At 44.9% G+C, this 14,302-nt stretch overlaps 1 protein-coding gene across 8 annotated transcripts in view; it reads left to right on the forward strand.

The window, feature by feature from the left end:
• The window catches only part of SYNE1 (spectrin repeat containing nuclear envelope protein 1), a 317,660-nt gene that overhangs the window by 282,825 nt on the left and 20,533 nt on the right, over positions 1-14,302 (forward strand). For 6 of the 8 annotated variants that reach the window (XM_044422576.1, XM_044422586.1, XM_044422612.1 and 3 more), the window contains 4 exons: positions 1,809-2,154; positions 6,462-6,530; positions 8,160-8,302; positions 14,126-14,252. In XM_044422576.1, the coding sequence (XP_044278511.1) occupies positions 1,809-2,154; positions 6,462-6,530; positions 8,160-8,302; positions 14,126-14,252 (685 nt within the window). The remainder of the gene's footprint in view (positions 1-1,808; positions 2,155-6,461; positions 6,531-8,159; positions 8,303-14,125; positions 14,253-14,302) is intronic. The other 2 variants (XM_044422595.1, XM_044422604.1) reach the window with 1 other exon arrangement.

Here is a 14,302-nt window from a genome sequence, read left to right on the forward strand (position 1 = left end):
AAATCCATTAAGTGTTCACCCCACAAACAAAATTATCATAGATGTCAATTCAGCCATCATAAAAATTGACTCATGGAAGGAAATGGATGCCTTTTCGGCCATAGTCCCTGTATTCTCAGCTCCTTGTATTGATGAGTGTAGGGATTGGCCCCCCTTCCTCACATAATACAACCTTCAAAAGTTGCTGCCTCACATTCAGAATTAGAAGAGATGTGATCTCATTTGCTGCAGTGGATTTGGAATTATTTCCACAGCACCACTGGGACTATAAAGTCAGCACTATCTCTGTTTTATCACTGGTCCATAGCATATCAGTTTCATGGCCTGCCTTTTGAACTCACCACAGCTCTGACAGTTTTTACCAAATGTATGGGTATGGTCTGTACCCACCTTCACCTTCAAGGAAACCAACTATTACATTGTCTAGACCAGGGGTCAGCAACCCGCGGCTCCGGAGCCGCATGTGGCTCTTTCATCCCTCTGTTGCGGCTCCCTGTCGCTCAAAATATGCATCACAACCGCCAATGTGCGACACCCACCGGCACACGATTTATTGAGCTTTTCAACCCCCGGTAGGCCAACCATAGATAAATCCAAGAAAATAAAAGTTTCAGAAGAAAACAGAATGTTTAATGGTATGTGGGCAGATTCATTTTTCACTGCTGGCAAGACTGGTTTACCAGTCTGGTTTTTTTAAAGGTAAAAAACAATATATGCAGTGTTATCTTCATTTTAGATGTCAAAAGGGTTTTGTGGCTCCTGGTTTTTTCTTTTCTGCGAGAAATGGGTCCAAATGGCTCTTTGAATATTTAAGGTTGCCGACCCCTGGTCTAGACCACTGGCGTCTGGTTGCGCCTTCCAGACAAAAGCTCCAGTGGTCCCTTATCACTGCATCTGCTACAAAACCTAGCTTTGTTTGGAGTGCACCCTAGTCCCTACTTGGGGGCATCAGAACATGGGACCTGTTTTAGATGCTACACAGGGCCAAGCACCCTTCCCATGGAATTGGCATGCAACTTTAGCAGAAAAGTTGAGCAAGCCCTGTCAACTGTGGACTTTTTCCATGCAGCAGATCCTAAGTCTCACAGGAAAGGGGGATGAGTATTTATCCAAGAAACAAGTGGCAGTTTGTTTTGTTTACTTTTGCGCCATCATAAAAATATTTTGTACCTTCACAGTGCCAGGTATCTTATGTACATCAATTAACTCTGGAATGAGATTCATTCAGCAAAATGTGAAAAAGTCAAAGGGGGCTGAATAATTCTACAAGGCTTTATGGAACTGTAAGGAATAGACTTTTATAATTTATGAACAGGCCTATTGCAAAATAAATACATTTTTATCTAGACAGCCACTGTTCTTATAAATCTTCAGACTGTACATACAAAGGGAAAATACGAAGAAAGATCTGGAAATCAAACTAAAACAGACAAATGGGAAAATGTTGGATTTTGGAAGATGAAAGAAAAGCAACTAGCACTAGTCCAAATTAATACATTTTTATAGTTACTGTTGATCAGTTCCAAAATCCTGCAGTAATATTCCTGTTGTGTTGGAGATAGTATCTGTTGGCAGAAACCATTACCAGATAGGCAGCCACACAGGCAAGCATTAAGCCTTTTAGACATGGTTATATTTAGCTGTTTTTATTAATGCCATCTGGTTTTTAAAAAAAGTAATAAAATCTGTACTGAAGGGAGCAAAATAAGAATTCTGTAAGTTTGGATATTACACAATGACACTTTTATCATATTGACCCAGCAGGAAATCATGTGGTCCACTAAGCAGAGTGTTTCATTGTCCTTTAGCTCACAGATGATGAACATGACCTCTCTGATCGCGAAGGAGATCTAGATGAATCGGCGGATCTTTCCGACATACACTGGCACGACAAGTCTGCAGACGGTGTCCTCTCTCCACACCCTTCCTCCAACCTCTCACTGTCCCTTCCCCAGCCCCTGCGCAGTGAAAGGTCGGGACGAGACACACCTGCAAGTGTGGATTCCATCCCCTTGGAATGGGATCACGACTATGATCTGAGCCGTGACCTGGAGACAGCCGTTTCCAGAGCACTGCATTCTGAAGAGGAGGAAGAGGAAGAAGCTGGGCCAGAAGACAAGGAATTTTATCTTAGAGGAGCATCAAACCTAGCAGGTATCCTCCATCACTGATTTCTCATCCCTTCCCACAGTCCTTTAGGAAAGCTCTTAAGAAAGATGAATTATTTTCATCTTTCTGGGAATCTGGAGATAACTCACTTTTAGCAGCCAACTGATTAACATGAGGTTGCGGTTTTGATGGCCAGTTCTGGTTTGTTGTATTTTAGCGTATACTCATTGACTAGCAAAAAGGGGTCATTCAGTCAACTAACTGGGCATAGTAATCATAAGATGACAGAGAAGGCAAATTCGAAAAAACACTGGGCATGGCAATGGGGCTAGACATGGACCACAAAGGCAGGGTTACCCAGTGCCTGTTCCTATGACTCGTCATATGTTTGCCAGCCGTGCTTCCTAGTAGGCTCCCAGGCACTGGACCGGTAAAGGGAATGCGGCTGCTATGCCAACTGCAGTGTTTCAAGGCCTGACACCGACATGTGAGGGACAAGCCTGTGCTGTTTTGTTCAAATAGTAGTGCTGCATGCACGCCCTGCTTGACAGAGGACAGCACAGCTAAGGGTCAGTGTAGTCTGACTCATGGATGCTCAGTTCAGAACCTTTCAGGCTTGTTCCTAAACACAGACCAAGGATTTCAGTGAGGCTCCCTCTCAAGTATGCATAAGAGTCCAACCAAAATGTCATTTTGCATATACTTAAGAGAAAATATATCATGTATTTCGAAGGGACAAGCGCCACTAAATGCATATATTCATTTCTTCTCCATAGCGTGACACACTAGAACCTGCAGACAGCCTCTTGGCTGGGAAAAGCTGCCACATAAAACTTCCTTCTGTCTCTTTTTCAATTTGGGCTTCAGTGGCTACTGCCTCTTGCGCATACACTGAAAAAGAGGCTTATAGTCACATTCTATGCATGTTTTCTTGGATGTAAGTTCTGATATTTCCACGTGGATAGAATCAACTTACTCATTTACTTTTACTCTCTTTTGGAAGGGAAGGAGAAGAAACTGCTTCTGGGTACTGCTGTCTTCTCGTTTTCTCCCCCATTGTGGCTGTCACTGCAGTCACCTAAAGAGCAGTGCTGCTTATTTATTTTTATTTAGTTAGTTAGTTGTGATATTTATATGCCGTCCTATTGCAAAAGCCTCAGGACAGCTTACATGAATAAAATACAAATATCAATATACATAAATTATAACAAAATATCGACATAAAAATCAGCATAAACAAATCAACCCATTCTGGCTGCAGTTAAAAATATAATATTAAAAATACAATATTAACGCTTATTAAAATATTGATGAAATAAGGTCTTAACCTGGTGCTGAAAAACTTATAATGACGGCGCCAGGCAAACCTCTCTGGGGAGCACATTCCATAGATGGGGCGCCACCACAGAGAAGGCCCTCTTCTGGGTGCTCTGCCTCCTAATATCTTTCATGGAGGGTTCCCGGAGGAGGGCTTCTGCTGCCGGTCTCAGGGGGCGGGAGGGCAAATAGGGAAGAAGGCGTTACTTTAGGTATCCAGGTCCCAAGCCATTTAGGGCTTTATAGGTAATAACCAGTACCTTGAATTGAGCCTGGACTTCGATGGGAAGCCAGTGGAGCTGTTAGAGGACTTGGATTATATGAGAATAATGCCCAGAAATCCAACCAAGAAGTAACCAATGCATGTGTCACTGTTGCTAGGCAATCTTCCTCCAGGTAGGGACGCAGCTGATGGATTAGCCGAAGCTGAAGGAAAGCGCTCTTCGCCACCGCAATCACTTGAGCTTCCAATGACAGCTCTGGGTTGAGGAGCACACCCAAGCTGCAGACCCTGTCCTTTAGAGGGAGTGCAACCCCATCCAGGACAAGGCCCAAGTCACCTACCCAGGAGCTCGAATCACCCAGCAACAGGACCTCCGTCTTGTCTGGATTGAGTTTCAGTTTATCGGCCTTCATGCAGCCTATTACCTCGGCCAGGCACCAGTTCAGTACAGCCACTGCCTCACCTGGATTGGTTGAAAAAGAGAGGTAGAGCTGGGTGTCATCAGCATAATGATGATTCCGCAGCCCAAACTTCCTGATGACCTCTTCCAGCGGTTTCATGTAGATATTAAATAGCAAGGGGGACAAAATGGAACCCTGCAGTATTCCATGGCATAGCTGCCTTGGCGCAGAGCCAAAGTCCCCCAGCACCACCTTCTGGAATCGGCCATCAAGGTAGGAGCAGAACCACTGCCAAGCAGTGCCTCCTACTCCCAGTCCCGCCAGCCTATCTAGGAAGATACCATGGCCGATGGTATTGAAAGCCACTGAGAAGTCCAGGAGAAACAACAGGGATGCACTCCCCCTGTCTCTCTCCCTGCACAGGTCATCATACAGGGCGAACAAGGCAGATTCAGTACCGTACTCGGGTCTGAATCCGGACTGAAATGGATCCAGATAATCAGTTTCATCCAAGAGTGCTTGGAGTTGTCTACGCTCTAGACATCTCCCAACCCGCTTCATCGCCCATAATTCAGATGTGTACCATGGGGATGGATGGGCTCTGCCCGGCAGGAGAGGATGCTTAGGGGTGATCATGAAAACCAGGTGCATCATGTGACCATGTTCATGGGTTGGGCCTGTGACATGTTGAGATAGCCCCATGGCCATCATGGAGGCCAGGAAGTCCTGAGCTGCCCCAGTCAGAACAGTCTTGGCATGGAGATTGAAGTTCCCCAGGACCAACATCTGGGTGGCTCTCCTTGGCCTGTGGTGTCCTTAGGTATGGTTCCAACAGCATGTATGCACGGTACACCAGCAGAATCCCCAATCTGTCTCAGTCGCCCAGCACCAGGTATAAGCACTCTAGGTCTTGAGAGAACAGGAAGCCCCGTGAGAGAAATAGAAGCTTGGTAAATTAAAGCGACCCCCCCTCCCCTCCCCTCGGATGTGGCTGGTGCCAAACTAGATACCCAGGCGGGCACAGCTGAGACAGGGCTACATCCCCCCCTCTCCCACCCAGGTCTCTGTAATACAAGCCAGGTCGGCCCCCTCATCCACAATTAAGTCGTGGATGAGGGATGTCTAATTATGGACCAACCTGAAATTAAGCAGCAGCCCCGTCAGGCCCAAGGGGTGGTTGATAAGCTTACCCAGAGCCTTCCGGTTGGGGGAATAACCAGGAGGAAGAACAGGTGTCAACCATCTGTCCCTCCTTCTTCTATGCCGACATGTTAATCCCTCAATGCCATATTGACCCTTGCCCAACACCACCCCAATGGTGGCGCCCACGCGCTCCCCAGGCAATCCCACAAAAGCAGCAGCCAGAAGTGGAGTCACTAAAAACAAGTCCAATAAAATACAGTTTAAAACCCTCCCATCCACCCACTACAAAACACACACACACACACACACACACACACACTCACTCAAAGTTCCTGGCCCAGCCCCGCACGGCCCCAAACGGTCCCAAACGGTGATGACGCCCTCAGGCCGCCGTCCTTCGGCCCCCGGCAAGTTCATCCCGCGGCCCCTCCCTGCACCCCGCCCCCAATCCGGCACAGCTGCCACCCATGCCGGGGGGGAGGGGGCAAGGGCAGGGCCTGCGAAGAAACTCGCCAGTCGAGATGGAGGGCCTGCAGGCAAGCAGTGTCCCCGGTCCACTTTCGCTTCTTTGAAACAAAGCCACAACCATCAAGAACTTGACCAGGGCATGTGTCTGCCCGGGCATCAGTGGCTTCCTTTCCTTTTAACTCCTGGAGAAAGTGTACAAGCATGAATATGCCTGAAATAGGCCAAACTGTCATCCCTTCGCTGAAATACCCATGTCTGGTCTCTTATCACATTGCCATGCCTTTGGATTTCTTCTTAGCGAGCAGCTCCCTGGGGACAGATACAGTAGGGTTTCCCCTTGCTCTCCTACTTGCAGCTCCCTCGTACCCCCTCAGATCTGCTCTGGAAGAATCCCAGAATTCCTGGAGCAGAGTTTAGGGAGCACAGGGACTTCAGTAGGAAGTGGAATCCATTTTGCCAGCAGTTGGTATCCCATAGACTATCACTGGGATTTTATTGAGCTAACTTATAATAGATCCATTGAAATCAATAATCAATTATCATTATATATTTAATTCCAGTGAGCCTGTTCTACATATGATTAGGTCTGGATTCAGCCTGTTGTCTGCCTGATTCATCCGGGGCCTTGACGTCCTGTCTTGTGACAATGTGATTAATTTAAGAACTGCAATCTAAAAGAAAAGTGAAATAGAGAAGAACTGAAGGTTTATTCCCTTCCTGGGAAATTAAGTGTCTCACAGGGTTGAGCATGACATAATTCCTGCTAAGCAATCAACTTGGATTGTGTTTTAATTTTACAGATGTAGTGATTCCTGAGAGCCCAGAAGCCTATGTAAAACTTACAGAAAATGCTCTTAGAAATATCTATGGTATGCATTAAAAAGCTTAAAGTTTGCCAGAGCCTAACACACCTACCACAATATTCTCCTAGCAGATCCACCAACTTACTCACTATTTAACCCAGTCACTTTTCTTCTCACAACAGCACTAGCATGTTGGTAGAGAACATTGCTCATGTTTGAAGCACATTTTAAAACACTGTTTCTTCTATGGATTCACGGTTTGCAGATTAAGAAGGGGAGTAGTGTTCTTCCTAACGTAATAGGATTACCATTACCCTTGCCTAGCATAGGAGTTGAGTGGAAGAGATTACATCAGTGTCTTGTGTTGCCCTTCTGAGGAAATACATCTTCACAGCTCTTAGAATCTCAGCATTTTGAGGGAGTGAAAAGGTGCTTGGGCCAATTCCCCACTCAGGTCAGAGCCAGCTATCTTAAACCTCCCTCATAAATTTATCGTGCAGTGTCACAAACACAGATGGGATAACAAGATTTCAAAGCAGGATAATGTCAGTTCAATTTATACTCTATGTTATCTGATCCTTTGAATGATCCCAACAGTATACATTTTGGGTAACATCCAGTGTTCTATAAGGCGACCTCTGCTTGCTTGACTAGATTTCCTCTTCTCTCTACCACACAATGAATGTCGAGTATTCCCCAACCAAAAATTACTTTAATGGACAGTGTCTTTAGATTCTTTTTTGTAGCAAATTATTACTTTTGTGGTAATGTTGCTGCTTTGCAGTTTTAGCTCCCTGCTAAAAACAAAAAACAAAACAAAACCATGAGACATTAACTTGCTTCCATATATCCATAGATTATACCATTATGTCTTCTCTGAATTCTAGAAAATAAGAAATACTTGCAGGGAAGCTTGGTTCTTGGAACATTATAATTCTTGATGTATGAAAAAGAAACAGAAACAGAGCTGATCAGAAGGAGCCTCCTGGGCCATCTAGTCTGACACCCGGCTCCAGCCAGCTCCACTCATGACATGCCTACCATGTGCATGTCCAGCCTATCCTTGAACACCCTCACCAGTGGGGCTTCAACCACCTCCCGTGAAGCCCAGTCCATACCCATAAGAAATAGTGTGGTTGCTTTGTATTTACATTGCAATTTGCACAGAGGAATACTATATATTTTGGCTCAGAAGTCAGCCTGTTTGAGTCCAAGGGGTGTTTACAATTGCAATCTGAAACTGTCCAATCAGAAAACATGAAGCCTTTAAGAAGGGGAACTGTGTAGCAATTTCTAAACTTTTGCCAATTGCCCAGGCAGAAGACCACAAATATGGCAAAGATACCAATGGATGTAATAGTTGTAAGCCGCCTCGAGGCTTCGGCGAATGGGGCGGCATAAAAATATTTTAATAAATAAATAAATAGTACATACAAAGGAACTGGTCTTCTGAGAAATGAATTATCTTAATGATCAGTATATATTCTTCTTGTTCCCAAAGAATTGCTGGTGCACTTGCTAATTAGTTCCAAATTTTATTGCCACAGACTTGCTACTGCCATCAACATTTTTCATGCTTTCTAACCAAATTAACACCACCTTCCATTTTATTTATTTTTCAAGTCTGAGACCTTTCAGTGGGCTGGGTTGGGTTGCACTGAGTTGACAGCCTCCGTCCTTTCCCACTTGCTGCAGGAGAACCAAGTTCCTTGGAAACACACATTCGCCAGCTTGACAAGGCTTTAGACACCAGTCGTTTCCAGATACAGCAAACGGAGAACATTATTCGCAGTAAAACCCCAACAGGGCCTGAACTGGATTCCAGCTACAAAGGATATGTAAGTACTGTGAGCACTGCCACCTACTGTATATAGAATGACAATTCTTGTGTTACAGACTCAGAGTAGCAAAGACAATATAAAATCTTGTAGTACTGACAAATGTATGGTCTACAGGCTACAGCCCACTTTGTCAACTGCAGTTCTTATGTGTAGATAATGCAGCAAGCGCTATATTTCAGCATTCAGAAACCCACTGGAAAAAGGGATAGCCATGCTGGTCCTTGAGGAAAAAAGCAGGATGTGAGGGGATGTTTCAGCCGAGGAAAGAAACAAATCTCCATTACCATTTAGAAATGGGGTTCAGACATGGCTTCTTTGTACCAGAACGCTTGCTGGAATCTGCATGTACAACACCTACTAGTGATGGATTCAATCTGCCTGCAGTCTCAAGGCTAAGTCATAACTTGCAGATCTCATAGCCACAATACCTGGCCTAATCTTCACTTGTTTGGTCTTCCTTCTTGCCCCTCTCTTCTTCATACACTGCCAAGCCACATGAAAAGTTCTGGAGAATTCAAAAGTTTGCATACTCTTTTGTAGCATTTGGTTTGTCCAAATAAAGTTTTGACTTGGAGACCTATTAAGATGTTCCACCCTTGGGCACTCTCCAGATGTGAAGTCTGGACATGATGACAACTAGTGCAATTCACCCTGCAAGTGCCTGCAAGACCAGGAGGGATCTGAGCCTACAGGATCGTGCATTGCAGCTAGAAGCACTGGAAGGCTCTGTGCTGCTCAGCTTTGCCACAGCAACATGGGCCGCTGTGGTGGCTGCCTCACATTCCTGATCCTGCCTTCAGTCTTGCCATGCCCTCAGTTATGCCTTGACTCCTGCATGCTCCTAACTTTGCTCTTGCCCCCAGTCTGACTCTGCCTGTCCAGGTATAAGAGCTTTGCCTTCACCTCTGGGCCTGCCACCCCTGGTCTGTACCTGATCCTTGCCTGTTCCTGGCTCTCCCTTCACCTCTTCTGCTAAGACCTCCATCCACCTCTGCCATCCCTCTTCCTGGTGCCCCAGCTGTAGACATCAGCTGCTTATGTCCTGGACCTGCCTGAATCTTGCCCCCAAGGAATTTCTGGATAGGAATTTTCCAGTAGCCAGAGCTAGCAATTCTGATGAGGTCTTTGTTGGACCATGGCAAGGCTCAGTGGACCATTCATGCAGTCACTCCAGCTAGAGCACAAGCAGCTCAAGAACTGAAGGTGGTGACTATATGGATTAGGCCTTCTTCTTTCAAAATATAGAATTCTAAGCCAGGAAGCTCAGTTTCTGAGCTAGAAGAAGAGGAGGAGAATCGTGTAACTTGGTGTCCTGCAACAGCAGGGGGTTGGACCCGCTGGCCTTCATGGCCCCTTCCAACTCTACTATTCTATGATTCTAGAAGAGGTTGGAATATGTTGCTTAAATGCCAAGGTTAATGAGTAGTTTAAGCCAAGTGGCCAGTGAAAACCAGCTGCCTCTGGTTGGGAGGGAAACACTGAAGATCAAGGAGGGTTAGAGGGAAGGGCTGTGAGATCAATTAGCTGAACCAGTAAACCCACCTGAGCAAGCAGCGCCAGCTATCCCTGTCCCAGAATTGCACAGAGAATATCCTGTGGGGCATCTGGAGAAGTTTAAGGGAGAAAAAGTACATTTTCCAACGTTTCAAGCTCAAATACAACTCTGCAAGCCACTCAGACCAGATTTTTCCAATTAAATCCAGGTTGGTTTTGTAATTAAGCCTAAAGACTGGGAAATAGACGACATTTTATTCAGTAAGCCTCTGTTCATCCAGTTGGCCAGTACCCCTTCATCTTCAGCAAGGCCAGAGCACTGTGGCCCAGGACAGCACCCATTTCAAGCTACTGATGGCAGGATTTGCAATGGAATGAGGCTGCTAACATCGCACAAGACTTAACAGCTTGGAATGAAGATAGCTTGGGTGAACTGGCATGGGTGGAATAGCCCCAAGCTTTGGCCCTTTTGATTAGCCTTTTGCAAACAGACAACAGGCTCAAGGCACAAAGATAAGCTCATACAACACTGTTGCAAAACAGTCCTTACCCTCTCTCCTAATTACCCATCCTTGGATCCACAACCTATACAAATTGGCACAGTTAGACTTAGTTTGTCTAAAGCAGATCATGAGCACCATTGGGCTGTGGGATTGTGCTACCACTGTGGACAGAAGGCAGGGCTGTCTTAACGCATGCGCCTGATGGGCACTTGCCCATGGGCCCCATACTAATCTGTGTATGTTAACACTTCAATGCACCTTGTATCATATATGATACATACCGATCATAGGGGCCCTAGTACATTGCTTTGCCCGGGGCCCATAATGCTGTTAAGACGGCCCTGTCAGAAGGTACACTTGGCAGGAGCATTCTTGCATGCCAGACCCATCTCCAAGTTGGTGGAAAACTCCAGCTCCCAATCTGAGAAGGTTCAAGCCACCAGAGAGCAGTAATGATCACAAATCCCATCCTGCTCATACATGCTGTTGGAACCATACCTAAGGACACCACAGGCCAAGGAGAGCCACCCAGGCTTTAGTGGACTCAGAGGCCACAACAAATGTCAGGGACATTAATTTTGCTAAACAGAACCACCTTGTGACTCTCCCCTTAAGTCATCCCTTTAATATGGACACAGCTGACAGGAGGCCTTTGCAGGGCGGACCTGTTAAACATATTTCAGCTTCCCTTACAGTAACCATTCCACAGCATGCAGAACAAATGCAGTTCTATCTGACGAAGGTGCTGCAGTACCAGCCAAGTTCAGCCTCCACGATTCCTGGGGAGTTCCAGCTGTACTGGTCTCTTCTAAATTTTCTGCCAAAGTTTCTGCCTTCCAGCCAACACTCTATTGGCACAAACTGTCACCTTTCAGAACTCTTCTACAAATGATGATAGACAAACACCTTCTCCAGTCACCCTCACTGCAAAGTACCAAGAATTTCATGTTGTTTTATAGCATGACCCAAAGGAGGCAGTCTGCCTTGGCCACAACTGAGAAGCAGGTACTCCAGATCCAGAAGGATCTGGACAGACAATGGAAGTGGTCAGGGGACAACAGGATGGCGTTCAGTGTGGATAATGGCAAGTTCTTGCACTTGGGGCATAGGAATGGGCATCATAAGTACAGGTTAGGGGACAAGTGGCTGGACAGCAGCATTGTGAAAGGGATCTCCAGGTACTAGACTGCAGGCTAAACATGAGTCAGCAGTGTGACGCAGCGGTCAAGAAGGCAAATGCCACCCTTGGTTGCATGGCTTCTACATCAAGAGAGGTATTACTGCCACTGTATACTGCTCTGCTGCGCCCACAGCTGGAGTATTTTGTTCAGTTCCAGGCTCTACATTACAGAAAGGATATAGCCAGGTTGGAATCAGTGTAGCGTAGGACCACAAGAATGGTGGCCAGATTGCAGGGGAAGACATATGAGGCAAGACTGAGGTAACTGGGTCTTTTCAGCCTGGAGAAGTAGAGACTCCAAGGGGATCTGTTGGTAACACATAGGCACATGAGGGGGTATCATGCAGAGGTGGGTAGAGACCTGTTCTCCCCTGCAGAAGTGCTGTTTTGGTGCCAGTGGATTGAATCACATAGATGGGGAAAGCGGGATCATGAGTCACAACAGCAGCTCAGACTGCCCATTGCTCGCTACACCTGGTGTGCCAGTTGTGCTGTTCCTCCGTGTGGCTTGCCTAACTACTATGCTCCGTGTTCTGGTAACTTCACGATTAGACTTCTGTAGCACTCTCTGTGGGACTGCCTTTGCACTTGATCTGGAAGCTGCAGCGAGTGGAAGGCAACAGCTAGAATACTTGATGGCGCATGTGGCTATGCACAAAATGCATCTCCAATAAAATAGCTGCACTGGCTACCTGCTAGCTGCCGCCCATGTTCAAGGGTTCACTGTTGACCCAGAAAACTCTTTACAACTCAGGGCCATGATACTTAGCTGAATGTGTTCTCTTATAGATACCCAGTTGACCCCTGAGATCTTCTGTGGAGACCATACTGGTCAATCCATGGCCAACAATATGCCGCCAAGGAGCAGTGCGTAAGCAAGCCTTCTCAGTGGTGGCACCCACCATTTGAAATACTCTCCCCAGTGTAGTTCAAGAGAAAGATACAGTGGGAATCTTTCCATGCCACTGAAAACACACCTATCCACACAGACTTACCCTGACCTGTGTGGGGCTCTGTTACCACCCAGTCATTATTATGACAATATTGTAATTATTAATATACTAAGCAGTAAAGAAGTATTTTAATCAGTATGTCAGTAAGTAAATATTGCCCAAAAGTGGATACCCATTTGATGTCCCTGTACAAGTCACTGTGTTCATGTAACCAGCCTTATCTCTGAGCTTTCGAAAAAACATCAATTTCTGGCATCAGATTTTACAGCCTTTGAGAACATATTTCTTAATTAGATTAATTAAATTTGCTTGGGCATGTCAGCATATCTTCATGCATCTGATTGCAATCTTTAATAACTGTGGGATAATATCTGTAGAGTCTTGTATGTTATGAGTGTGTGTGTGTGTGAGAGAGAGAGAGAGAGAGAGAGAGAGAGAAATAACACATGTGTTGTTGGTATTTGTTAATCACTTGTAAGTAAGTGGTTTCCAGGAGGCAAATAATTAAAAACATGCTATACTAAGTAGGAAAAAAGATGAAAGGAAAGGAGTTTGGAAAAGTAAATATGAAAGAGATGTGTCTTAAGAATGGTTGAACAAGAAGGAATGCTAATTGTCGGGGAAGAATATGCCAGTAGTGGGGTACCATGTTGGAGAACCTATTATCTGGAGAGTTACTCAGTTTCAGTTATGAGAGATAGAAGGAGAGGAGAGGCAAGGCTCTCTGGATGTTACGTTCAACCCCTGGGACCTTCCTCCATGTGCCAACTCTTAAGGAAAGCACACAGGGTGGCACAGGGGAGAGGGCTTGGTGCCCCCCCCCCATTTATGGAACAACAGCCCACTGAGGCCCAGCTGGCACCATATTTATCATCTTTTTGGCACCAAGCTTTTTATGCAGAGGCTTTTAAAGACTTACCTGGATGTACAAGACTGGGAGTTGTCTATCACATGTGTTTTACTGCATCTTTCTTTGTTATTGTTTGGTTTTAGCTGTTTTAAACTTGTTTTTCTATTTTTTTTTTTTTTGTATTATCTGTTTTATGGACTGTTGTAAACCACCTGGACAGCTTCAACTGTAGGGCAGTCTAGAAATGAAATTAATAATAATAGTAACATACAAATAAAAACTACCTTTTTGTTTTAATATGAGATATAGTGAACTGTGATCCAGGCATGTGGAGAAGGATACAATTTTAGTTATGCAAGAAGCTTATAGCAAACACTTTTTAACTAACCTGTAAAAGGTTCTGTTGTTCAAAAAGAAGTCTATTCTTCAAAGAAAAAAAAACTGTAAAAATTGTTAATTGGCTCCAACATTAACCAAGATCCCTGCTGTTTGTTTTAAAAGCTAGCTGATGTTTCCATTTGAGTTACTTTATTCTCATATTCTGAATATGCTTCTTATTATAATGGAAAATCTTACAACAGAAGCAACATTTCATTAATCTGGAAGTACACTCTTCTGTGTAATTACCATTAAAAACTTGGAGTTAGGCATAGAAAATCTGCATATAATTAGGACAAAATACTTCTTTATACCTCATCATAGTGGACTTATTCTTAAAAAATATTGTGGTAAATGCTTTACAGTCAAAATCTTAGATCTCTGTGTGTGTGTGTGTGTGTGTGTGTGTGTGATCAAGATTAATGAGAAATTGTTTTGTTTGCATGCTTTTCTCTGAAACAGATGAAGCTTCTGGGTGAGTGCAGTGGCAGTATAGATTCAGTGAGAAGGCTAGAGCGCAAACTCAAAGAAGAAGAGGAAAAACTATCTGGATTTATTAACCTGAACAGCACAGAGACACAAACCGCTGGTAAGCAATATTCATATCTACTGCAGGAAATACGAGATGAGCAAGTGCTA

Source organism: Varanus komodoensis, unplaced genomic scaffold (genome assembly GCF_004798865.1).
Source record: "Varanus komodoensis strain SLA01 unplaced genomic scaffold, ASM479886v1 scaffold1, whole genome shotgun sequence".
NCBI classification, from domain to species: Eukaryota; Metazoa; Chordata; class Lepidosauria; order Squamata; family Varanidae; genus Varanus; species Varanus komodoensis.